The 26783-nt window shown below is 39.3% G+C and overlaps 1 protein-coding gene across 4 annotated transcripts in view; it reads left to right on the top strand.

Annotated features, from left to right (window-relative positions):
• Nucleotides 1-396: 396 nt before the first annotated feature.
• The window catches only part of SMARCAD1 (SNF2 related chromatin remodeling ATPase with DExD box 1), a 90049-nt gene continuing 63662 nt past the window's right edge, over nt 397-26783 (top strand). The window contains exons 1-3 of one of the 4 annotated variants that reach the window (XM_069593661.1): nt 397-610; nt 1219-1457; nt 23466-23643. In XM_069593661.1, the coding sequence (XP_069449762.1) occupies nt 1268-1457; nt 23466-23643 (368 nt within the window). In that variant the 5' untranslated portion in view covers nt 397-610; nt 1219-1267. Of the gene's footprint in view, nt 944-1218; nt 1458-23465; nt 23644-26783 lie in introns of all 4 variants that reach the window. The other 3 variants (XM_069593663.1, XM_069593664.1, XM_069593662.1) reach the window with 3 other exon arrangements.

Below are 26783 nucleotides of genomic sequence, written 5' to 3'. Positions count from 1 at the left end.
AGAGGAAATATTCTTAAGGTAATACTTCTATCAAGATACGTGAATTGTCATATTCCACTCTAGGAATAATCCCAACAACAGTGCAGAGGCAGTTAATACGCTTTTAAATTCAACATACCTCGATTTTCCCTCTTCACTACTTAACATCTGCAGGCCTGTTTCCTTTATAAAAACAGGCTTCTTAAAAGGGTTGCGATTATACGTAATGCCTTTAGAACAACGGTGTTATACTGTTTATAGATTATATAAATGTATAGATTATGTCAGATATTATATTAAATATTCTTATTAGGCTATTTATTGTCATTGTGTTATTTATTATTGTTCTACTTAACAACTTTCCGGCCAACCTGGAGAAACAGGCCACAAGAGCGCTTCCAAGGGAAAGAGGCGGATACGGGTTACCATGACAACGGCGCGCGCCTAGACATTTTTCCCCTCGCACGTCGCTGGGGAAGAGAAAAGCCTAGGTTGCGTGTTGCGTCATCACTACGCGCTCATTGGGCTTCTCCGTGCTGTTTTAGAAGGTCCCGGCCCGGCTACCGTCGCTGCACGCCAAGAATTATTTTTGCTTTTCAGTCTTTGTTAAGCGCACCGAAGTTGCAAGACTGTAAGTACTAGGGGGAGAGTGATAGAGAGCAAGCAATCGTTGAAAGAGATGCCGCAGCAGTCTGCACTTCTGAATCTTCCCTGTGTTTTCTTGATCCTATCAGCTTCCTCTCAGCTGGGCTCGCGCCGCGTCAACTTCCGGGCGGGTGCCCGCCACCACGGCCTCCGCCGCTCCCCTGCTTTGGCCCCTTTGTGTCCCTGCAGTGTGGAGGCACGGGCCCTGGCACGTCCTTTCTCGAGGCAGGGAGCATCTTAGTACAGGGAGTCTCTCACTGTGGGCGGGCGCGAGGCCCGCAGGGGAGTTAGCGTGGGAAACGTGCCCGCGCGTGCTGGGGTAAGAGGAGGTTGCGCGAGGGTCAGCGTGTGGTTCTAGGAAGGAAGGGCGGGGGTGGGGGAGAGAGGGAGTGGAAAAAAAGCAATGGAAAATTTTAAAAGGATACCCCTGCCCACCTGATTGTTATGGCCTAACAATGAAGCGCAGCCATAACAGTCATGCTGAGCCACTGGCATGTTTGCGGGCACTTAATTGCCTTGGGAATGAGCTGCTGTGGCTTTGTATTTTATATTCTTTTCATGGCCTCTTTTTCTCCTTTTAATTTCTCCCTGCAGATAGTTCATTTAAAGCTCCAAACCCCACGAAGTGGTAGTTTATATCAATATGAATCTTTTCAACCTGGACCGTTTTCGCTTTGAGAAAAGAAATAAGATTGAGGAAGCGCCCGAAGCAACCCCTCAACCCTCCCAGCCTGGCCCTTCTTCACCAATCTCTCTTAGTGCTGAAGAGGAGAATGCTGAAGGGGAAGTTAGCAGGGCAGGCACCCCTGATTCAGATGTAACTGAAAAAACAGGTGAGTTACAATGTTGGAAATTGATACAGCATCAAGAGAGTTTCCTGTTTTTGTTTTGTTTTGTTTTTTAAGAAGAAAAGCAGAAGAGATTCTGATTTTTGTTCTTGATGTTACACATACTGATGCATTGTCCTTCACCATGCCCTTTTACATACAGCTTTGGGACTGCCATAGGCACCATGTACCTCCAACTTATTATCCATCCACAGTTGTTTCACTTTTGGGTAAGTTCTTAAATACGGCCCAGTGATGGCAGCTAAAATCAGAATTTAGGTCAGAATGGCAGCTATGGGAAAAAGAACTAGGTGATTCAGTCCTTTGATAGATTTTGAGGCTGTTATTGGCAAACGTTTAAATTCATTCCAGTATTTCTCCAAAACTAATTGATAACTTGCTGTGAGCTAAGACTTGATTCAAGGTGCCTGAAGAAAACGTCTATGAACAGATGAAGAGCAGGTCACATTCAGATTTTGCCAACCACCTGACTTCCAAAGTGCATATGAATAATTTTTTTCCTTTGAGGTTTTTTTTTTTAAATATGGACCATTTTTTTTTTAAAGTCTATTGAATTTGTTACCATATTGCTTCTGTGTTTTGGTTTTTTGACCTTAAGGGATCTGGGATCTTAGCTCCCTGACCAGGGATCTGAACCCACACCTCTGCATTGGCATTTGAAATCTTAACCATTGGACAACAGGGAAGTCCCAATAATTGGTGTTCTTCATGGTGGTTCTTCGTTTTTTTTAATCTCTTCAGCAAATTGTTACCAACAGTAGGGTTTGAGAAGGAGCCAAAAATTAGCATTCCCATCTTAATCTGTGTTCTTCTGACAGTTAACCATTAGTATTCATTTGAACTGCTGCTGTGTTTTAGTCATAAATGGTGAGTACTTCACATTCTCTTATTTAAAACAAGCCTGCAAGATATTATGCACATTTTGCAGAAATGAGACCTGGTGGGTAAAGTTGGGAAGTTGATGGAACCAGAGCTCAAATCCAAGCAATCTAATTCCTGAACTTAAACTTTTAATCATTTATGTCACTCAGTTTCTTATGAAGGATGAAAGGAATATTAGAAGTTATATTTTAATGTTTATTTCAGTAATACCCTTTTTAGTGTAAAGCTCAGTATTTCATAAGCAGCTTTTAAATTACAGAATTGGTAATATATGTCTTTACCCTTGATAATCCCATTTTGTTTGCTGTTCTACTTAAATATAACATTGAAGACAGTCCCTACAAGTTATCATTAGAATAACAATTTAAATACTTAGGTGTAATTGGAACTTGATGGAACAATTTGGTAGATTTGACTAACTGGTAATTAGGAGTCAGATTTTGAAAGGCTTTGTTTATCTGAAGAATTGAACTTACCTAAATTTAGACCACTGAAAGATTTAAAAACATCCCTGTGTGTATTCTTTCAGCAGATAATTTTGTTTGCATAACATGCTGCTGTTAAGGTCTAAACATCCAGGTACTTTAATATTTTAACAGTAAATATTTTAATCTGTTTATTCTGTAGGGAAGGAAAGGCCAGGGTTTAGGCATGGGATTTTGAGTCCTTGGAAGCCTCTGCTTCTTCATTTTAGTTAAATGGGACATTGGACAAGTCACTCAGATTATCTGAGATCCACAGTTTTATTTCATCTCTAAAATAAAAACACTTTGTAAATTAGAATTTAATGAAATGTTTCAGTTATTTATCAATATTAGTAATGTAAAATTTTTAGTTGTTTTTTCTAATCAGAAGGTGTTTTTTCTGCTTTCCTTTTTTTCCCTAAGGAGACTTCACTTCTTTTCTCTTTATTTGGGCTTTCCATATGTAAATTCCTTTTAAAACTGAGACTGCCTTTAGAAATTGTGGGGTAAGTCTTAATGACACTTGGGAATTACCCAAAAATCAAGTTTGTTCCAGGAAGGTGAGGGCTCATCCTACTCGGAAGAGAGAGCTTTGCTTACAGAAAAGATTATTGTAATTGATCCTGTAGATTTTTGAGAATCTTGAAAAGTAAGGCAAAGTTTAGATTTAATATTATAGGTACTTCAGAGGTACTTGTTTAGTTGCTAAGTCGTATTTGAATATTTGCAGCCTCAGGGACTGTAGCCCACCAGGCTCCCCTGTCTGTGAGATTTCCCAGGCAGGAGTGCTGGAGTGGGTTGTCATTTCATTCTCTAGGGGATCTTCCTGACTCAGGGATTGAACCCAAGTCTCCTGTATTGGCTTCCAGATTCTCTACCACTGAGTCACCAGGGAAGCCCTAGGGTAAAATAATGAAAGAAACTTGTTTTGTGGGAAAAAAAAAAAAAAATCAGACTGACAGTCATGAAACCTATGTATTGCTAGAGTGTAGTGTTTAAAGGGAGAGAAATCATTTGGGAAGTTCTTTTAATCCAAACATTGATGGCAGTACAAACAGAAGAACAAGACTTAAGCGTTTCAGAGTAAGAAAGTGCAAGATTTTACATCTGGGTCCTTGTGTAGGAATGAGATAAAATGAATGTTAAGAATTTTAGTTTAAGTAATTGAGGGGAATAAAGGTAGTTCTATGCATTAGAATAGGTATGAAGTACCCACTGTAAGACCTTGGGTATGCCTTTAAAAATTCAAATGAGAATCAGAGGTCCTGCCCTGAGTTTGAAAGTGAAAGTCGCTCCTGTCCAGTTCTCTGACCTCGTGGACTATACAGTCCCTGGAATTCTCCAGGCCAAAATACTGGAGTAGGTAGCCTTTCTCTTCTCTAGGGGATCTTCCCAACCCAGGGATTGAACCCAGGTCTCCCACATGGCAGGCAGATTCTTAACTAGCTTAGCCACAAGGGGAGCCTGCCAGTTTAGCAGTAGCCCAAAAGCAGCTTAACTTAGCATGGGGGGAGAGGGGTGCTGAATTAAACATCAGGCCTTGGGCCCATGGCTTCCCAGGTGGCGGTAGTGGTAAAGAACCCTGCCTGCCAGTGCAGGAGACATAAGAGACCCTGGTTCTATCCCTGAGTTGGGAAGATATCCTGGAGAAGGGAGTGGCAGCCCACTCCAGTATTCTTGCCTGGAGAATCCTGAGGACAGAGGAGCCTGGTCCATGGGGTCCTAAAGAATCAGATACAATCGAGCGTGCGTACACACGGTTTGGTGGAGGGGTCAACACTAAAATTGGATTTAAGACTGAATATGGACATTGGGAAATCAATGGACGTATCATCAGTGGGATATGAATATTGACCTTTCTTTATCATCAACCAGTAATTTACTCTTATATAGAATTATGCTACATTTGTTTATTTACATCAGTGTTAGGGTCTGAGTCCACTTACAGGATAGAAATTGTATGTGGTTAAAATTACTTGTTATCACTCTTTCTCAGATAATCCAATTATTTTACCTAAGAGTTAAGATTTTATTTTATACCACTCTCCTTCAGTTACTGTGCCACAGGGACACTGTTCCTTGAATATGCCAAACCCTGTTCAATCTTTCCTTCTTCCTATATGCTTTTCCATCTGCCTCCGAGACACTTTCTGTTGTTATCTGCATGTGACTCTGCTGGTGCATTAGGACTTAGTGAAATGTTACCTTTTTTAAAGAAGGTCTTGCCTTGATTACTCTCTAAAGTATCAACCCTCACCCCCTTTACTGTATTTTTCTGTATAGTATCTATCACTAACTTTGCATTATGTATTTATGTTCCACTTATTAGAATGTAAGATCTGAGCGCAAAGACCTGGTTTACCTATCTATCCATCCCCATTGCTCAGAACAGTGATTGGTGTATAGCAGGCCTTCAAAGTATGCGTTGAAAAAAGGAGTATTGAATGATGAATAGGTGATAATAGTGCTCTGTACGTATTTTTAAATGTTCCTCTTTCTCTTTATGATCTTGAAACAGTGCCATAGTCATCAGTCATCTTTAGCCTTGGATACTTGAAACTACCTTTGATAGAGGACAGGCTCCCTTAATCCAGCATTTGGCTATGAGGGCATACACTTAACCTGTGGGTCGCCTCCCCCGACCTCGGTTTATTTTACTCTCATTAACACCTGGAGTTATCAATCATTACTACTTACATTTTCTTTTTTATTTTACTTTTCTGGGAGCATAGCAGGTTTGGAGAGAATAAAGCAGTGACAAATGAGTGTGAGAGGAGAGAATCTACTGTTTAATGCATAAAGAATAAAACATTGAGCTAAGCATGATCCTCAAGGAGCACCAAGAGGAAAGAACACATAAATATATATGGTTAAAATAACACAATGTGGTAACTTGTAATAAGGGAAGATATTAAGCAGTGTAGGACCACAATCTAATTCACAGTGATAAAATTATTCCTCTTTCTGCTGAGAATCAAGAAAAATCATAAAGAAATGACTGAGTGAACACGAAACAATGACTCATTGCTTATTCAGTGAACAAGGGATAAAGGCATGTTGCCTTGGAATGTGGTATGCAAATGGAATAGGTGAAGTTATCTATGGAAGAGGAGGTGTAGGGCAGTATGCATGAAGCAGAAAAGATTTAAAAACAAAAACTGGTGGGTTTTATGAGGCCTGTTTATATGCTCTCCCAGGGAGAATGGACTTTATTTGGTATACATTATAGAACATGGGAGAAACAGTAATGAAACTGTTGCAATAATTGAAGCCTAAATATAGGGAAATGACAGAGGCGGCAGTTTAGAGACATTTTATATGATATGTATATGATGATATTTGATGATCAGTTAAATGTGGAAGATTTAAAGGTAATGCAGATATTCCTTGCTTGGACAGCTGAGTGAGTAGCACTATCAACTGAATTAGGCAGCAGGATTAAGAGGTAGATACCAAAACATGTTGAATTTGAGTTACCGCTTATGTTTTAGTAGCAAGGTCTAGTAGAGGGTTGAACATTGGAGTTTAGGGCTCAGAGAATGGTTGGAATATGAGAAATCAACTTTGGAGTCATCCTTGTGGTAGTTCAGTTCACTTCAGTCGCTCAGTCGTGTCCGACTTTGCAACCCCATGAATCGCAGCACACCAGGCCTCCCTGTCCGTCACCAACTCCCAGAGTTCACTCAGACTCACTTCCATCGAGTCAGTGATGCCATCCAGCCATCTCATCCTCGGTCGTCCCCTTCTCCTCCTGCCCCCAATCCCTCCCAGCATCAGAGTCTTCCAATGAGTCAACTCTTAGCATGAGGTGGCCAAAGTACTGGAATTTCAGCTTTAGCATCATTCCTTCCAAAGAAATCCCAGGGCTGATCTCCTTCAGAATGGACTGGTTGGATCTCCTTGCAGTCCCAGGGACTCTCAAGAGTCTTCTCCAACACCACAGTTCAAAAGCATCAATTCTTGGGTGCTCAGCTTTCTTTATAGTCCAATTCTCACATCCATACATGACCACTGGAAAAACCAAAGCCTTGACTAGATGGACCTTAGTCGGCAAAGTAATGTCTCTGCCTTTGAATATACTATCTAGGTTGGTCATAACTTTTCTTCCAGGGAGTAAGCATCTTTTAATTTCATGGCTGCAGTCACCATCTGCAGTGATTTTTTCCCCAAAAAACAAAGTCTGACACTGTTTCCCCATCTATTTCCCATGAAGTGATGGGACCTGATGCCATGATCTTCCTTTTCTGAATGTTGAGCTTTAAGCCAACTTTTTCGCTCTCCTCTTTCACTCATCGAAAGGCTTTTTAGCTCCTCTTCACTTTCTGCCATAAGGGTGGTGTCATCTGCATATCTGAGGTTATTGATATTTCTCCCGGCAATCTTGATTTCAGTTTGTGCTTCTTCCAGCCCAGCGTTTCTCATGATGTACTTTGCATAGAAGTTAAATAAGCAGGGTGACAATATACAGCTTTGATGTACTCCTTTTCCTATTTGGAACCAGTCTGTTGTTCCATGTCCAGTTCTAACTGCTGCTTCCTCACCTTCATGTAGGTTTCTCAAGAGGCAGGTCAGGTGGTCTGGTATTCCCATCTCTTTCAGAATTTTCCACGGTTTATTGTGATCCACACAGTCAAAGGCTTTGGCATAGTCAATAAAGCAGAAATAGATGTTTTTCTGGAACTCTCTTGCTTTTTTGATGATCCAGCGGATGTTGGCAATTTGATCTCTGGTTCCTCTGCCTTTTCTAAAACCAGCTTGAACATCAGGAAGTTCACGATTCATGTATTGCTGAAGCTTGGCTTGGAGAATTTTGAGCATTACTTTACTAGCATGTGAGATGAGTGCAATTGTGCAGTAGTTTGAGCATTCTTTGGCATTGCCTTTCTTTGGGATTGAGTGAAAACTGACCTTTTCCAGTCCTGTGGCCACTGCTGAGTTTTCCAAATTTGCCCCCCCCCCCCACCCAAAATGTTCTAAACAAAATAGATAGTAAGAAGCATCAGTATTTAAAAATGGATAAAGGAAGGGAAACCAATGAAAGATATAAAGGATGACAGAATAGTAAGCAAATGGTAGTGCCCTGAAAGCAAAAGAAAGGAGAGTTTCCACGTAGGTGTTGTATAGTGAACAGTATCAAATGTTGCAGAGAAATCAGTTTGAATGAGATCTGAACAGAGACCACTTTCCTTTGAAATTAAAGTTCCTGTTGGCCCATAGCAGTTTCAATAGAAAAGTAAGCAGGTGAAGACTCCTGTTCCAACAAGGGAAAGAGAGAAACAGCTTGATGAGGAAATAATGTCAAGAAAAGATGTCTGAGGAAATTGAAAACTGAGCGTATATTTTAGCTGAGGGAAAGAAGCTAATGGAGGGGAAAGGATGAACGATGGGGTGGTATCTGATGAGAGGCATCAGGGAGGTAGGAGTGCAACCGTAACTGGACACTCTAACTTGGAGAAAAAAATAAAGACACATTTTACCCAGGGGAATGGGAGTGAAAGAGAAAAATAACATGATTCATAGGTGGTTCTGAGGTTGGAATGGAGGAACGCTTCAGTGTATGCTTGATGGATTTCTTTCCTTAATGAAATTGTCAGTCTTCTACAGTGGTTGCCATTTTGGTGTGGTCATCATGTTGAAAGTAACTGTTGTTAATAAGTAAGAGGAAAATTTTTTTTAATTATACCAGTTCAAAAAAGATTTCTAAGGAGCAATGCTCTGCCACTTACGGATTGTGCAATCTTAAGTTATCACTTTTGGACTTCACTTCTTTTGTCTGTTCTCTGAAATCAAAATGAATAAGATCATTTGAATGGTGAAGCTGCATGTATCATTTTAACCTCTGATTCTTTAACTGTTGAGTGATACTTTAACTATTGAGTCCTCTTAAGTGTGTGTGGCCAAAATGTGAATCCTTATTTTATCTTTGGATAGAAATTCTGGTTTCCTAATGTCTCCTAGTATTAGTTGAAGAGTCGTTATTTGTTAAAAAGATTAGTGCTCAGTTGTTCTAAAAGTACTGTGAGTCTAAATGTTTTAAATTCATTTTAAATGTACATTTTTTTGTCTATTTTGCTTTTCTACCTTTTTAGTTTTTGTGCTTTCTTCAAAATAAAGTGTTATATAAAAATGATTATGACAATTGTGTAATGGAGAGATTCTAATGTAGTATTTTCATTTAGCATTGGTATTCTTTTCATTTTTTCATTTTTTTTCCCTACCTATATTTATTCTAGGTTGTTGGTTTTGTTTTTCTAGATAAAATAGTATTATGTATATTGTAATGCAGCCCACTATAGATTTTTTGGGGGGAGGTCCCCCAAATGCCGTGCTGCATGTGCTTAGTTGCCCAGCTGGGTTAACACATGCCTACTGCAGTGGAAGTGCAGTCTCGTAACCACTGGACTGCCAGGAACGTCCCCTCAAAGTAGATTTTTAAAAATATTTTCCATGTTCATATAGAACATGCTATACTTGAATAGGTTTTAGTGACTACAGTATGTTTTATACATTGATGTATTATAATTCATATAGTTCCCTGTTAATAGACATTGGTTGTTTAGGATTATTTCTTTTTTTTTGTTTTAAAGAGTGCTGTAGTGACCATTCTTTTATATTGATGTTTTTGCCTGTGTACAGTCTGTGGAAAAATTCTGGGAAATGAAATTGTCACGTTAGAAGGAATATGAATTAATATTTTAGTAATTGCCAAATAACCCATCATAATAGTTTTACCAGTTTGCTCTAAACTACAGCCTGGTTTTCAGATGTCTGCTTTTTCATACCAGGCCAGAATATTGCAAACCTTTCTAATCTTTAAAAGGCTAATGAACAATTAAATTGCTTTAAGGTTTTTTTTTTTTTTTATTCCAGTCTTTTAATTCTGTTTGTTGTTTATAACAGAGAAGTTTTCCATTTTTAAATGGTCAGTTTGTTCATCTTTTTCTTTAAGGCCTATGGTTTTAGGTCCCCATCAGAACTGATAAAAGAAAGCCATTCCCTACCACCACATTATAAATATATCCATCCGTATTTTCTTCTTTCACATCTGTGGGATCTTAGCTCCCCATATAGAGATTGAATCAGGCCCTCACCAGTGAAAACCCAGAGTTCTAACCACTGGACCACTGGGGAATTCCCTGAGCAGTCATATTTTGAAAGCAGTCCTTTTTTTTTGAGCAGTAGGTGTAACAACAGTGGGTTTAAAATACTTAGTAAACAATGTTATAAACAGCTGTTCTGTCATCCAGGCTTTGTTCCATTTATTTATAGACCATAGGCAGAGTAGATTTAGCATAAATTAGCAGTGGTTTCAACTAAAGTCACCAGGTATATTAGCCCTTAACAGGAGACTCAGCCTATCCTTTTAAGCCAGACACTGACTTCTCCTCTCTAGCTCTGGAGGTCCTAGATGGAATCTTCTTCCATTAGAAGGTTGTTTGGTTGACACTGAAACTTTCTTGTTTAGTGTAGCCACTTTCCTTAATTATCTTAGCTAGATCTTCTGGATATCTTGCTGCAGTTTCTATATCAGCACTTCCTGCTTCATCATGCACTTTTATGTTATGGAGACAACTACTTCCTTCAGCCTTATGAACTAACTGCTTCAAGCTTCAAACTTTTTTCCTTGCAACTTCCTTACCTCTCTCAGCCTTCATAGAATGGAAGAGATAGGGTCTTGCTCTGGATTAGGCTTTGGCTTAAGGGAATGCTGAGGCTGGCTTTTAATCTTTTATCCAGACCACTAAAAGTTTCTCTATATCAGCAATAAAGCTGTTTGGCTTCTAGTTTGTAGATTCACTAGAGTAGAATTTCTAATTTCCTCCCAGAACTTTGCCTTTGCATTCACGTCTTGGCTAACTGCTGCGAGAGGCCTAACTTTCAGCCTGTCTTTGCTTTTGACCTGCCTTCTCACTAACCTTAAACATTTCTATCTTTTTCTTTAGAGAGAGGAATGTGCAGCTATTCCTTTCTCTTGAATGCTTAGAGGCCATTGGAGGGTTAGTACCTGACCCAATTTATTGCTGTGTCTTAAGGAATAGGGAAGCTGGAAGAGGGGGAAAGTGATGAAGGAAATGGCAGGTGGATGGAGCAGTCAAAACACATAAAACGTTTTATCAGTTAAGTTTGCCATTTTATATGGATGCTTTTGGGGCACCTATAACAATTACCATTTCTGTCCTTTATCGAGCCCATCTTTGCATGAAATGTTCCCTTGGTATCTCTAATTTTCTTGAAGGGATCTCTAGTCTTTCCCATTCTGTTGTTTTCCTCTATTTCTTTGCATTGATCACTGAGGACGGCTTTCTTATCTCTTCTTGCTATTCTTTGGAATTCTGCATTCTGATGCTTATATCTTTCCTTTTCTCCTTTGCTTCTCTTCTTTTCACAGCTATTTGTAATCCCTGCCCAGACAGCCATTTTGCTTTTTTGCATTTCTTTTTCTTGGGGATGGTCTTGATTCCTGTCTCCTGTACAATGTCACAAACCTCTGTCTATAGTTCATCAGGCACTCTGTCTATCAGATCTAGTCCCTTAAATCTATTTTCATTTCCACTGTATAATCATAAGGGATTTGATTTAGGTCATACCTGAATGGTCTAGTGGTTTTCCCTACTTTCTTCAATTTAAGTCTGCATTTGGCAATAAGGAGTTCATGATCTGAGCCACAGCAAGAGAGTTCGAGAAAAACATCTATTTCTGCTTTATTGACTATGCCAAAGCCTTTGACTGTGTGGATCACAATAAACTGTGGAAAATACTGAAAGAGATGGGAATACCAGACCACCTGACCTGCCTCTTGAGAAACCTACATGAAGGTCAGGAAGCAACAGTTAGAGCTGCACATGGAACAACAGACTGATTCCAAATAGGAAAAGGAGTACATCAAAGCTGTATATTGTCACCCTGCTTATTTAACTTCTATGCAAAGTACATCATGAGAAACGCTGGGCTGGAAGAAGCACAAGCTGGAATCAAGATTGCCGGGAGAAATATCAATCACCTCAGATATGCAGATGACACCACCCTTATGGCAGAAAGTGAAGAGGAACTAAAAAGCCTCTTGATGAAAGTAGAGAGTGAAAAAGTTGGCTTAAAGCTCAACATTCAGAAAATGAAGATCATGGCATCTGGTTCCATCACTTCATGGGAAATAAATGGGGAAACAGTGGAAACAGTGTCAGACTTTATTTTTTGGGACTCCAAAATCACTGCAGATGGTGACTGCAGCCATGAAATTAAAAGACACTTACTCCTTGGAAGGAAAGTTATGAACAAGCTAGATAGTATATTCAAAAGCAGAGACATTACTTTGCCGACTAAGGCCTGTCTAGTCAAGGCTATGGTTTTTCCTGTGGTCATGTATGGATGTGAGAGTTGGACTGTGCAGAAAGCTGAGTGCTGAAGAATTGATGCTTTTGAACTGTGGTGTTGGAGAAGACTCTTGAGAGTCCCTGGGACTGCAAGGAAATCCAACCAGTCCATTCTGAAGGAGATCAGCCTTGTGATTTCTTTGGAAGGAATGCTGCTGAAGCTGAAACTCTGGTACTTTGGCCACCTCATGCAAAGAGTTGACTCATTGGAAAAGACTGATGCTGGCAGGGATTGGGGGCAGGAGGAGAAGGGGATGACCGAGGATGAGATGGCTGGATGGCATCGCTGACTCGATGGACGAGAGTCTGAGTGAACTCCGGGAGTTGGTGATGGACAGGGAGGCCTGGCGTGCTGCGATTCATGGGGTCGCAAAGAGTTGGACATGACTGAGTGACTGAACTGAACTGAACTGAAAACAATTACAACAATAATATCAAGCATCACTGATATCCGATCACCGTAAGAAACGTCACCATAAAATATTTGAGACGTTACAAGAATTACTACCAAAATATAGCAGAGAGACATGAAGTGAGCAAATGCTGTTGGAAAAAATGTCAGTAACCTTGCTCAGCATATGGTACCATCAACCTTCAATTTGTTAAAAAAAAAAAACCACTGTGAAATTCAAGAAAAGAGGTATTCCTGTACTATAGATTTTAATATGTTTTTGCTTTTTCTTCTTGGACCTGAAAGTTTAAAGGAGTGGTTTGTTTTGTTTTTCTTTTTTTTTTTTTTAATATCCAAGTAACTGAAATTTTGCTTCAACATTCTTATTAACATTTACTTCCAATTTTACGTTTTGTGACCAGAGAATGTAGTCTGTAATATTTCATCTTTGATGAATTTACTGAGATAGTCTTTTTGGCCTACTAAAGAATTTCTATAAAAGCTCTGAGTAATTGAAAACACATAATCTAATCACAGGTTTATTTATATGTCAAAAATAATGAATTATTATTTATATCTTTTTTCAAACTGGATTACAAACGTGTCATAAAGTCAGTTTCTTGGATCCTGGCTGAATGCATATAACTTATTTTCAGAGTGCAATAAATAGAAAATTATCAAAGTGTAACAGCACAGCCTATGAGACCTTTGTTATATAACTCTTATCTAGTGATCTGTATGTTTAGGGTCATAATCCATAATTTGTCTCTTACAGTGGGTACCAATCAAAATAGTTTTAAAAATATCCTTTTATATCTTAATTGTTTTCGTGCTGTCTTTTCTATTAAGAGTTTAGACAAGGCAATTAAAGCCTCATATTTGTCTCTGTTGACTTTTTGCTCTATGTATCCTGCCATGTTTGTGCATTTCATTATTAGAATGCATTTGTACATGTCAGTTTTATTTCTAATGTAGATATAAATTCTGTTATTAAAAAGTACTTTTCAGGTTCAACACTTTGACCTTGTCCATTATAAATCAGATTACTCTTTCCTTTACATTTTTTCTATTTATCTTTACCTTTTCTTTTGGCTTAAGCCTGAAATGTTTCTTGTTTCTTATTTTAAGCTAGTGTATTAGAAACTGCTATTCAGTCTTTTAGTGTATTCTTTCTCTTTTTTGATAGCTTTCATCAGAGATAGTTTGATTTATCTAAGATGCTGAAGATCCCTGTCTACTGTGGCATTCAAATTAAGACTGTCCAGATTGTATTTTCTTAATTTTTTAATCTTTATTTTTGGCTGCACTGGGTCTTCCATTGCCATGCAGGCTTTCTTGTGGTGAGTTGTGGAGCACAGGCTTTTCATTGTGGTGGCTTCTCTTGTTGCAGAGTACGGGCTCTAGAGCATGCAGGCCTGCAGGCTCTAGAGCACGGGCTCAGTAGTTGGGGCACGCAGGCTTAGTTGCTCCTCAGCAGGTGAGATCAAACCCAGGTCTCCTCCACTGGCACACAGATTCTTTTCCACTGAGCCACCAGGGAAGCCCAAGACTGTCCAGAATTTATAATCTGTGTTTTTGGTAATAAACCTTTTAAAGGGGCAGTTGTCTGATGTGCTTCACTAGGAATGGCCTTGAAAGTCAGTTGCCATATTAGAGAATTGAATCATGTAGAACAGTACACAGTTATGGCAAAAAGGCACACTTACATAAGTCTATGGGACAGAATCAAAGGTTTAAGTGTTTTCATTCTTCTTTGGCCTCACCTTTATTTGTGGATTAACAAATTGATTTAGACTTTCCTGTGTGAATGCATAATCTCCCCGCAGTGATTTTTTTTGTTTTTTTGGAATAGTTTTTGATCTGGGATCCCTTGGAAAGGTAGAATCAGTGGCAGGTGTTTAAATCCTTTTGTGTTATGGTAGACTTAGATATCAAAATAAATAAATGTATACTGGAAAAATTTAGGATATAAGTTTGTCTTCTGTTTGCACACCACTAATGGAGAATTTCATTTGCACTTATTCCCTTGAATCTTGGAATCTTCTTGCATATGCTAATGATGTAGGTTCCCATTGCCTTTGATAATGGGAAAATACCATCTTCTGTTCCTAAAACAGGATTTTAAAGTTATTTTTACATGAAAGGACAGGCTGTTTTCCCTTATTTTCCTTTAGCATTTTGTTGATTCCTCTCACATGGCACAAATTATGATTCATAACATAGCTATTTATGTACATGGCTCTTTAGCTCCTATTATTAGTTTCTTTAGGGCAAGTGGAACTGTAACTTGCCCTTTTTTTTTTTTTCTTTTATATCCCCCACCTCTTGGTACAGTGCCTTAAATACAGCAGGCATGCAATAAAGTCAGTTGAGTAGTAGCCAGTGTCTTATAATTGTTTCTAGTTTTCACATTGTTTCCCTCATTTCTATAGTTTTCTTTTTTGCTTCCTTCCTGTCTCCTTTGTGCTGCTGCTTAAAAGTGCTTCTTTGCTTGGGTCATAAAACGTCATTACATCAGGAATATCTCTTTGGCCATTGGCTGTTAGCTGTTTTTCCTGTTGTTTACTTCTGAAAATAGTCAAAACAAACAAATCTAATCACTTGAGCACTATTCTAATTCCAGATTATTGATACTAGGAAGTTGATATTTTATATAAAGCTCTTACTGTATCCCTTTAGTCCTCAAAGTGTGACCTGTGAATTTTTGAGGTCCCTCAGACCCAAAAGGGTTAAAACTATTTCATAATAATATTAAAACATTGCTCACCTTTTTCACTATATTGGTATTTGCACTCATGATGCAAAAGCAGTGGTAGGTAAAACTGCTAGTGCCCTAGCGTGAATTGAGGCCAAGATTCCAAGCTGTTCTAAATTGTCATTGTATCCTTAAAATTTTTAAATGTCAGTTTCACTTAAGAATGTTCTTGATGAAGCAGTAAAAATAGTTTTTAATAAATCAACCTTTATCAATAGGCATCATTTTAATATTTTTTGAAACAAAATGTGAACTCCCCTTTGCTGCATGCTGGAGTGCAGTAGTTGTCTCAGGAGAAAGCATTTGAGCAGTTGCTTTGAGTTTGAGCTGAGCTTGTCATTCTTTCACAGAACACCATTGTTATTTAAAAGAACGACTGACAAACCACATTATGTAGACAGGTATTTAACAGACTTTTTTTTTTTTTTTCCAAAAAATGAACTGATATCAAGGAAAACAACTGACAGTATTTATGCAAGTGGTAAAATTCTAGTTTCAGAGGAAACTTTTGAGTTTTGAAAAACATATCTACAAATGTGATTTGACAATCTCCAGATATTTAGAGACCAGTGGTGAGATTAATGAATATCATTTTTGTAAAAAAATATGACGTGTGTCAACATTTGGAAGATATGCATTAATCAGTGAGTGAACCAATATTTTCCAAAAGATAATGCACACAATGTTTTAAAAAAATAATGTGTGGGTTAAGGGGCTGTTAAAGTGCAAGATTGACTGGAGGGTTTTAATGTAACAGAATGAAAAGTTCGTTCTCATCATTTCAGACTCCACATTGCAACAACCTTTAGAAAAACTACCATCTGTCAAATTTGGGTTCAGTGTCAAAAAATACCCACAGTAAAGTAAAAAGGCTATTTCTTATTTTTGAAAAATATTCCTTCCTTAACTATATAACTGTAGTGAGGCATGAGTTCCTTTGTAAACCAAACATAAACAATACACTTGAACAGATAATTGCACAAACAGATATGAGACTCTAGCTGTCTTTCTATTAAACCAGGAATCTTCACAGATTTAAAACAGTGCTACTTGTCTCACTGAATTTGAGGGATGAGGGGAGGAAGGAATATAGTTTTCTTCTTCTTATATTTTTTTAAGAATTCCTTCCTTCCCCGTGTTCTTGTTTTCTTTATGGTTGTGCTGGGTCTTCGTTGCTGCACTCACGCTTTCTCTAGTTGTGGTGTGCCGGCTGCTCATTGCAGTGGCTTCTCTTGTTATGACACACAGGCTTAGTTGCCGTGCAGCATGTGGAATCTACCTGGACCAGGGATTGAACTGATGGCCCCAGCATTGACAGGAGGATTTTTTAACCACTGGACCTCCAGGGAAGTCCTAAATAAATTCTTAAACATTTTCTTAGTTACTGTTTTCTGATTAGGTAAATATTATAACCAGCATAAGCAAAGACTCTTATGGAGCCCTCATTTTCTTTAAAAGTGAGAAGTTTAGAAGAGGTCCTTAGTTTGAGAAATGCTTTTGTATTATAATCTTCCCCCATTCCTCCATATTATCAAACCATTTCCTCTGCTGTTAGTTACTTGCCAGTCAGGCTGTGAGGGTGCCACTTGGTTCAGGGTACTATACATGTTTAATGTGTATATGTACATATATATTTTTTTTTCCACAGTAATAAAAGATGTTTTTCACTTTTCACAACCAATAGCCAGACAAAAAAGAATTACAATTGCAAGCCATAATGGAAACATGATTAACCTAACAATATAAAATAATTACATAGAATTTGAGGGGTTATGTAGAGTGATGTGATAAGTGGAAGTGCATACATGCACATTTTCATCCATTCAGCCTGTCTGTCTTTTGGTTGGTGCATTTAATGCATTTATGTTTAAGGTAATTATCAATATGTATGTCAAGTTCAGTCCCTGGGTTAGGAAGATCCCCTGTAGGAGGGCATGGCAACCCACTCCAGTATTCTTGCCTGGAGAATCCCATAGAGAGAGGATCCTGGTAAGCTCCAGTCAAAAAGGTCGCAAAGAGCTGGACAAGACTGAAGCAACTGAGCACATGCGTGCATGCACGCACACGACCCTATTACCATTTTCTTAATTGTTTTGGGTTTATTTTGTGTAGGTTTTTTTCCTTCTCGTGCATACTGCTTAGAGAAATTCCTATAGCGTTTGTTGTAAAGCTAGTTTGGTGGTGCTGAATTCTCTTAACTTTTGCTTGTTTGGAATGCTTTTGATTTTTCCACTGAATCTGAACAAGTGTCCTGCTGGGTAGAGTATTCTTGGTTGTAGTTTCTTCCCTTTCATCACTTTAAATATGTCATGCCATTCCCTTCTGGGTTGTAGAGTTTCTGTTGAAATCAGCTAATATAGGCTAATGAGAGTTCCCTTGTATGTTGTCGTTTTTCCCCTTGTTGCTTTTAATATTTTATCTTTCTCTTTAATTTTTGTCATTTGATCATTGTGTGTCTCAGTGTGTTCCTCCTTGAGTTTATTCTGCTTGGGATTCTCTGTGCTTCCTAGACTTGGTTGACTGTTTCCTTTTCCATGTTAGGGAAGTTTTCAGCTATTATCTCTTCAAATATTTCCTCAGGTCCTTTCTCCCTCTCTTCTCTTTCTGGGAACCCTGGAGAAGGCAATGGCACCCCACTCCAGTACTCTTGCCTGGAAAATCCCACGGACGGAGGACCCTGGAAGGTTGCAGTTCATGGGGTTGCTGAGGGTCAGACACGACTGAGCGACTTCACCTTCACTTTTCACTTTCAGGCATTGGAAAAGGAAATGGCAACCCACTCCAGTGTTCTTGCCTGGAGAATCCCGGGGACGGGGGAGCCTGGTGGGCTGCCGTCTATGGGGTCGCACAGAGTCGGACACGACTGAAGTGACTTAGCAGCAGCAGAAGTCTTTTAGGCTGTCTTCATTCTTTTTCATTCTTTTTTCTATATTCTGTTCTGCAACAGTGACTCTCACCATTCTGTCTTCCAGGTCACTTACCCATTCTTCTGCCTCAGTTATTTTGCTTTTGCTTCCTTCTAGTGTATTGTTCCTTTGTTCTTAGTTTTTCTGGGTCTTTGGTAAATATTTCTTGCATCTTCTCCATTCTTTTTCTGAGATCCTGGATCATCTTCACTATCATTATTCTGAATTCTTTTTCTGGAAGTTTGCCTATCCCCACTTCATTTAGTTGTTTTTCAGGGGGTTTTATCTAGTCCTTTCATCTGGGACATAACCCTCTGCTATTCCTTCTGGTTAACTTTCTGTGATGTGGTTTTTGTTCTAGTGCTGCAGGATTGTGGTTCTTTTTGCTGCTTCTGTCGCCTTCTGGTGCATGAGGCTGAGGCTTGTGTAAGCTTCTGATGGGAGGGACTGAGCATGGGAAAAACTGGGACTTACTGTGGTGGGCAGTAAAACTTTAATCCAATTATCTGCTGATGTGTGGGGTTTTGCTTCCTCCCTATTAGTTATTTGGCCTGAGACAACTCAGCCCTGGGGTCTGTGGGCTTTATGGTAGGGTTAATGGGAACCTCCAAGAGGGCTTATCCTAAGGGGCACCTTCCATGACTGCTACTGCCAGTGCCTTTGTCCCTGTGGCCATCCATTGCCAACCCACGCTTCCACAGTAGACCCTCCAACACTGGCAGGTAGGTCTAGTTCAGTCTCCTGTGGGACCACTGCTCCTTGCCCCTGGATCTTGATACTCTCAAGATTTTGTTTGTGCCCTCCAAGAGTGAAGTCTGTTACCCCTAGTCCTGTGGAAGTCCTATAATCAAATCCTGCTGGCCTTCAAAGTCAGAATTCCTGGGGATTCCCAGTCCCTTTACCAGATCCCCAGGTTGGGAAGCCTGACATGGGGCTCAGAACCTTCCCAATAGTGGGAGAAGTTCTTTGGTATTATTGCTCTCCAGATTGTGGGTTACTCACCTGGTGAATATGGGATTTGATTTTATTATGGTTGCACCCCTCCTACCATCTCCTTGCAGCTTCTTTGTCTTTGGTCTGGGGTGTCTTTTTTTTTGGTGGGCTCCAGTGTCCTCCTGTTAATGGCTGTTTAACAGCCAGTTGCAGTCTTGGTGCTCTTGCAGGAGGAGATGAACATGTGTCCTTTTACTCTACTCTCTTGAACCAGTCTAATGTATATTTTTTGATGGTGAACATTGCATATCCAGTAAAAGCTCTTAATAATTCAGTACCTATAAGAGAGTAAAGTGAAAGGCACTTAGTCATGTCTGACTCTTTGCAACCCCTGGAGTATATAGTCCATGGAATTCTCCAGGCCAGAATACTGGAGTGGGTAGCCTTTGCCCTCTCCAAGGGATCTTCCCAACCCAGGGATCGAACCCAGGTCTCCGGCATTGCAGGTGGATTCTTTACCAGCTGAGCCAGTTGAAGCCTGTAAGAAAGCCCAACTTTTTTTTTCTATCTTATTAATGAAGCATATTAAATGTGAATTTTAAAATTATGTCCTCCCCATATATTTTGTATTATAATCTGTATCTAATAAGTAGGGCTTCCCTGGTAGCTCAGCTGCTAATGAATCTGCATGCAATGCAGGAGGCCCTAGTTTGATTCCTGGGTTGGGAAGTTCCCCTGGAAAAGGGATAGGCTATCTGCTCCAGTATTCTTGGGCTTCCCTGGTGGCTCAGATGGGAAAGAATCTGCCTGCAATGTGAGAGACCTGGATTCGATCCCTGGATTGGGAAGATAAGAGGAGAAGATTAAAGAAAAGATGAATATATAATCAGTTCAAGAAACTCTAGTGCTCCTACTACTCACTAAAAGAATTTTTACCACCTGCCACTCCCCTGCCCCCAAACAAACAATAAGACTTCTTTGAAAAGCTTGTTCTTCACTTTTAAAAAAGCTTTTTAAAGAAAAGTGGACAGTCCAAATCATTTTGTCATAGCCCTTTTAAAAAAGCTGGACACCTGTTGAACTGTTAAAATTACATGCATTCAGTTCAGTTCAGTCACTCAGTCGTATCCGACTCTTTGCGACCCCATGAGCCGCAGCACGCCAGGCCTCTCTGTCCATCACAAACTCCCAGAGTTTGCTCAAACTCATGTCCGTTGAGTTGGTGATGCCATCTAACCATCAAATCCTTTGTTGTCCCCTTCTCCTCCCACCCTCAATCTTTCCCAGCATCAGGGTCTTTTCAAATGAGTCAGCTCTTCACATCAGGTGGCCAAAATAGTAAAGTTTCAGCTTCAACATCAGTCCTTCCAAATGAACACCCAAGACTGATCTCCTTTAGGATAGACTGGTTAGATCTCCTTGCAGTCCAAGGGACTCTCAAGAGTCTTCTCCAACACCACAGTTCAAAAATACCAATTCTTCAGTGCTCAGCTTTCTTTATAGTCCAACCCTCATATCCATACGTGACTACTGGAAAAACCATAGCCTTGACTAGACGGACCTTTGTTGACAAAGTAATGTCTCTGCTTTTTAATATACTGTGTAGGTTGGTCATAAGTTTCCTTCCAAGGAGTAAGTGTCTTTTAATTTCATGGCTGCAATCACTACCTGCAGTGATTTTGGAGCCCTAAAATATAAAGTCAGCCACTGTTTCTACTGTTTCCCCACCCATTTGCCATGAAGTGATGGGACCAGATGCCATGATCTTAGTTTTCTGAATTATATGCATTAAGTTTAGGTTAAATTTATGATGCAATAAAGGTCTTCATTTTTAGTTTTATTTGTGGTTTGTGATATATCAGGACCACTGTGTAAAAGCAGAGTTCATAGTACCTTTAATACTTATTTGATAAGAATTAGACTATCATTTTATTACTTTACATAAAAATCAAAATTTGTAAGTATCTTCATACAAATGGCAGTTAACATAGCTGTGATTTTTTTTTTCCCCCCAAAGTGGTTTTTCACCCCAGGCACATTAAACATTTATAAAATTGTTCTGTTTGAACAGTTTTGTGATTTGCTTTTCAGTAATGTTGCTAGGACTTCATTGCAGGAAGAAAAATGTTTTTTTGTGTCCTCTAAGAGATTGGTTATGTAAGCCTTGGTTAATGTTATTTACAAATATGACTCAGGAGCCTTATGATAGTGATTGCTATTATTTTATGACAGTTAATTGTGGGAAGGTCAAGAGTTTTAGCATACCAGGATTTAGACTCTGGGTCTTGGATTTTAGGTCTGATACTTTCCCTTGTATGACTTTGGACAAGTTGCTTCCTCTGAATCTTAGTTTGTCTATAAAATGATGATATAATGTCCCATTGGGGTTATTGTAAGTATTGAAAATGTGTTTCACTTCTGGACTTGATACTGAATAGTGGCTAATGGTAGCTTTTGTTTTTTAAATTGGTACTTTTTAATTAAAATTCATGTGATCATTCCTTTTTAAAATGTATCATTAATTGGCTCTCGTATCTATGGGTTCTCATCTACAGATCAGCTACAATGGAAATATTCAGAAAGAAAAATTCCAGGAAGTTCTAAGTAGCAAAACAAATTTGCCACATACACACTGCAACCTTTTATGTAACTTTCACGTGTGTATTTACAACTCTTTACATAGAATTTACATGAATCAGGTATTATAAGTAATACAGCTGTGTGCATATGTTATATGAAAATACAGGACCATTTTATTTAAGGGACTTGAACATTCCCCCATTTTGGGAGTGGGCAGGGAAGTCCTGGAACCAGTCTCCCTAAACCTCACAGATAATGCAGGACAACTGTATTCACTAAACCAAGACACTGAACACTTTAATATGAATTCCTTAAATCAGGAATTCCTCCTCCTGTATATAAGGGAGAATAATTTTGAAACTCAGCCCTTGGAGAGAGGAGACTGCAATAGAATATTATACTCACCTGCTTTGGATAACAAGTGATGCTGACTTTATTAGTGCTGCTGCTGCTGCTGCTAAGTCGCTTCAGTCATGTCCGACTCTGTATGACCCCATAGATGGCAGACCTCCAGCCCCCACCCCGTCCCTGGGATTCTCAAGGCAAGAACACTGGAGTGGGTTGCCATTGCCTTCTCCGGACTTTATTAGTGAGGGCTGCCATAACAAAATAACACAGACTGAGTGACATAAAAAGCGGACTTATTTTCTCCCATATCTAGAGGCTAGAAGTCCAAGATCAAGGTGTCGGTGGGTTTGGTTTCTTGTGAAGGCCTTTCTCCTCAGCCTCCTCCTCCCTGTGTGCCCACATTGCCTTTCCCCCATGCACACACATCCTTGGTTTCTAAGAACATCAAGTCATTTTGGATTAGTTTACTAACCTAACTGACTCATTTTAACTTGGTCACTTCTATGAAGGACCTGTCTCTAAATATGTTACATTTTGAGGTGATGGGGGTTGGAACTTTAGCATAGGAATTTTGGAGGGGACATAATTTTTGGACATAATATTCCCTGGTGGCTCAGATGGTAAAGCGTCTGCCTGCAGTGCGGGAGACCCGGGTTCGATTCCTGGGTCAGGAAGATCCCCTGGAGAAGGAAATGGCAATCCACTCCAGCACTCTTACCTGGAAAATCCCATGCACAGAGGAGCCTGATAAGCTACAGTCCATGGGGTCTCAAAGAGTCAGACACGACTGAGCGACTTCACAGACACAATTTGGCCCATAACACCGACTCTTATGCATAATATTTGCATAAGAGCTAATGTGTGTTGGATATTAACAGTGTGCCAATTTCTAAATTAAATTCTTAATATATATCTTCTAATTTTATGTGCACATTAATCCTGTGATTATTAGCATCTCTCTTTTATAGAGGACACTGAGACTTAGATTAAGTAACTTGACTGAGAGATGGGATTGAAATTCAAGTCTTTTGGGCTCTAGTGTCCATGTTCTTTTAGGTAAGAATTGAGTACTAGGAAACAAAAGCACAGAGAAAAGAGGGTTGAAATATACAAACCGCTGTTTTGCAGTGTCCACTAAGGTCTTGCTAGTAAGTAACCTCTGAAGTGCAAAATCATTTAATACCAGCCCTGGTTAACTATTAATTTTTTCTTTGAAAATTAGGAGGAGGTTTGGTTTAATATGGAAACATGAATGAAGCTAAAGATTTTTGGCACGTGATTGTGTTAAGACAGATTTGCACAAACAAAATTTGTCTTATTTTCAGGTTGCTCAAAATGCCTTTCTGCTTTTTGTCTTTTGCAGAAGATTCTAGTGTTCCAGAAACTCCAGAAAATGACAGAAAAGCAAGTATATCATATTTCAAGAATCAAAGAGGGATTCAATACATTGATTTGTCTTCTGATAGTGAAGATGTTGTTTCCCCAAATTGCTCCAGTACAGTTCAAGAGAAAAAATTCAACAAAGACACAGTGATTATAGTGTAAGCAACTTAATAGGTTCATTATATTTGCATGTATAACCCCTCCTTTTTTTTTAAAGTTGACTTATGTTGAAAATTTTTGATAATTTCCACCCCACTTTTTTCCTTTTCCTGACTGCATCATAGTCATTTTTTCCTAACGTAGAGACGTAAACACATGTGTGTGTGTATGTATATGTTTATGTGTATGTGTGTGAGAGAGATTGATTCTGGACTGATTTTCTCTATTATTGTTATTATTATTACTATTATTATTATTATTATTTTGACCTCACAAGTTGGCTTGTGGGTTCTTAGTTCCTGAACCAGGGATTGAGCCCAGGACACGGCAGTAAAAGCACTGAATCCTAACTAATGGACCACCAGGGAATTCCCTCGGTTCTGATTTTCAGGAAAAAAGTTCACTTAGAGTAAATATTTAATCTTTTCATTCTCCATAGATAGGGAATTTATTTTAACAAGTACCTTTGATCATTTGTAACTACTTCCTGATTTGTTCTTGAATCTGATTGACATTTTTGGACATTTTGGGGACACATTCAGTGAGCTAGTACAGTGCTTGTATGATAGATAGAAATGTAGTAAGTAAATAAAAAATGCAATATGCCAAATAATAAATCTGATGGGCAAAGGCGAGGGAGAGGGGATACAGGATTTGGGGCCAGGGTTAAGGGCCAAGGGTAGAGTACATGGTTGGAAAAGACTTCATTAAGAAGATGTTGCTTGAGCGGAGATGTGAATATGCTGGGAGGGGCATTAGGAATATCCTGCTTAGTGACCTTTAGTGGTGTTATGCCTGTTTAGGGAGAAAGAAGTGGGTTCCATCATCATGGCAGATAGATGGGGAAACAGTGACTTTATTTTCTTGGGCTCCGAAATCACTGCAGATGGTGACTGCAGCCATGAAATTTAAAAGACGCTTGCTTCTTGGAAGAAAAGCTGTGACTAACCTAGACAGCATATTAAAAAACAGAGACATTGCTTTCCCAACAAAGGTCCATCTAGTCAAAGCTATGGTTTTTCCAGTAGTCATGTATGGATGTGAGAGTTGGACTATAAAGAAAGCTGAGGGCCGAAGAATTGATGCTTTTGAACTGTGGTTTAGGAAAAGACTCTGGAGAGTCCCTTGGACTGCAGGGAGATCCAACTAGTCCATCCTAAAGGAGATCAGTCTTGGATGTTCATTGGAAGGACTGATGCTTAAGCTGAAACTCTAATACTTTGGCCACATGATGCGAAGAACTGACTCATTTGAAAAGACCCTGATGCTGGGAAAGATTAAGGGCGGGAGGAGAAGGGGTTGACAGAGGATGGGATGGTTGGATGACATCACTGACTCAATGAACATGAGTTTAAGTAGACTCCAGGAGTTGGTGATGGACAGGGAGGCCTGGCATGCTGCAGACCATAGGGTTGCAAAGAGTTGGATACAACTGAGTGAACTAAACTGACTGACTGGGGCTAATGCTAGAAAGTGAAGGACCTAAGGTCACAAGGTGAGGAGTAGAATAGGGAAAGGACTTTATCAAGTTAATAAGCCCATAGGCTATTTGGCTTTTATTCTGAATGAGAATAAAAGGAGCTAAAGGAGCTAAAGGATCATACTGAGCAGAGGAGTAAAATGACCTGATTAATATGTTTAAAAGTCTTTAAGGGTATAGGGAAGTGGTAGTAGAATCATGAATACTTTTGTAATAACCAAGGCAAAAAAAAAAAAAAAAGGATGGAAGCTTAGACCATTCTAGTACCTATGGGAGTGAATAAGAAGTAGTTAGATTCTGGATATACTCTTAAGATAGAGCAGAGAGGCTTTATTGATGGATTGCAAATGGAATGGGAGAGAAGGGAATACGGATGACCCTAAGATAATTTGACCTGGGCAGCTGGAAGGATGGAGTTAACAGTAACTGGGATAAGGAGTACTGTCTTGAGTATGATAGAGAACAGTGTTAGAAGGAAAGATTGGCAATTAAGTCTTGGACATCTAATTGGACGTGTCAGGTAGGCAATTAGGTTTGTATCATTAGGTTCTGGAGAGAGGTTTAGGTTCCACATCTAAATTTAGGTGTTGTCAGGATGAAAACTGCAGTGTTAGTCGCTCAGTTATATCTGACTCTTTGTGACCCCATGAACTACAGCCCGCCAGGCTCCTGTGTCCTTGAAATTCTCCAGGCAAGAATACTGGAGTGAGTTGTCATTCCTTTCTCCAGGGGATCTGCCTGACCCAGGGATAGAACCTGGGTCTCCTGCATTGTAGGTCCTTGATATTAAAAGATACATGATTAGATAAAATCACTAAGAGACACTGTAGTATAGCTGGAAAATAGACAATGCCTTCGTTGGAGGACTTAGGCCAGGGGAGCTCTTGATTTTAGGAATGGAGCAACATGAGAAGAAACTTATAGAAGATTCTAAGAAGGAGCAGTCATTGAGGTAAAACTCAAAAGGTTGTGTGATGAGAGGCTAAGTGAGGAAAGTGTGATGCAAGAGATCAAGACTGTCCTCTGCTAAGATGAGGATTTCCTCTTAAAATGAATTTCCTTTTATACATAAGCTTAAGTGAACATGCCTTTGTCCTGAATTTTACTCTGAAATAAAAAACAATGATGATCCTGTGTGGTAGATCCTGAGGAAATTTGCTACATTAGCACTCCAAATTTTACTTTTTATTTTGAAAAGAATTTAAATTCATAGAAAAATTACAAGAAAAACCAGTTTCCACAATCCTTTTAAAAAGATTCATCCTTTGTTAACATTTTCCCACATTTGCTTGTCACCTTCATATAATAAGGACTTCCCTGGTGGCTCAGAGGTTAAAGCGTCTGCCTTGCAATGCAGGAGACCTGGGTTCGATCCCTGGGTTGGGAAGATACCCTGGAGAAGGAAATGGCACCCCACTCCAGTATTCTTGCCTGGAGAATCCCATGAACAGAGGAGCCTGGTGGGCTACAGTCCACGGGGTCGCAAAGAGTTGGACATGATTGAGCGACTTCATTTTCATATAATAACAATGAGAATTATTGTATTTTTATTTATTTTTTTATCACTGCACTGGACTTTCTCTAGTTACAGTGAGTGGGGACTACTCCAGTTGTAGTGCTCAGGCTTCTCATTGCATTGATTTCTCTTGTTGCGAAACA

This window comes from Ovis canadensis, chromosome 6, assembly GCF_042477335.2.
Source record: "Ovis canadensis isolate MfBH-ARS-UI-01 breed Bighorn chromosome 6, ARS-UI_OviCan_v2, whole genome shotgun sequence".
NCBI lineage: Eukaryota > Metazoa > Chordata > Mammalia > Artiodactyla > Bovidae > Ovis > Ovis canadensis.
The sequence above is the reverse complement of the archived record's forward strand: the minus strand, read 5'-3'. Positions and strand labels throughout refer to the sequence as shown.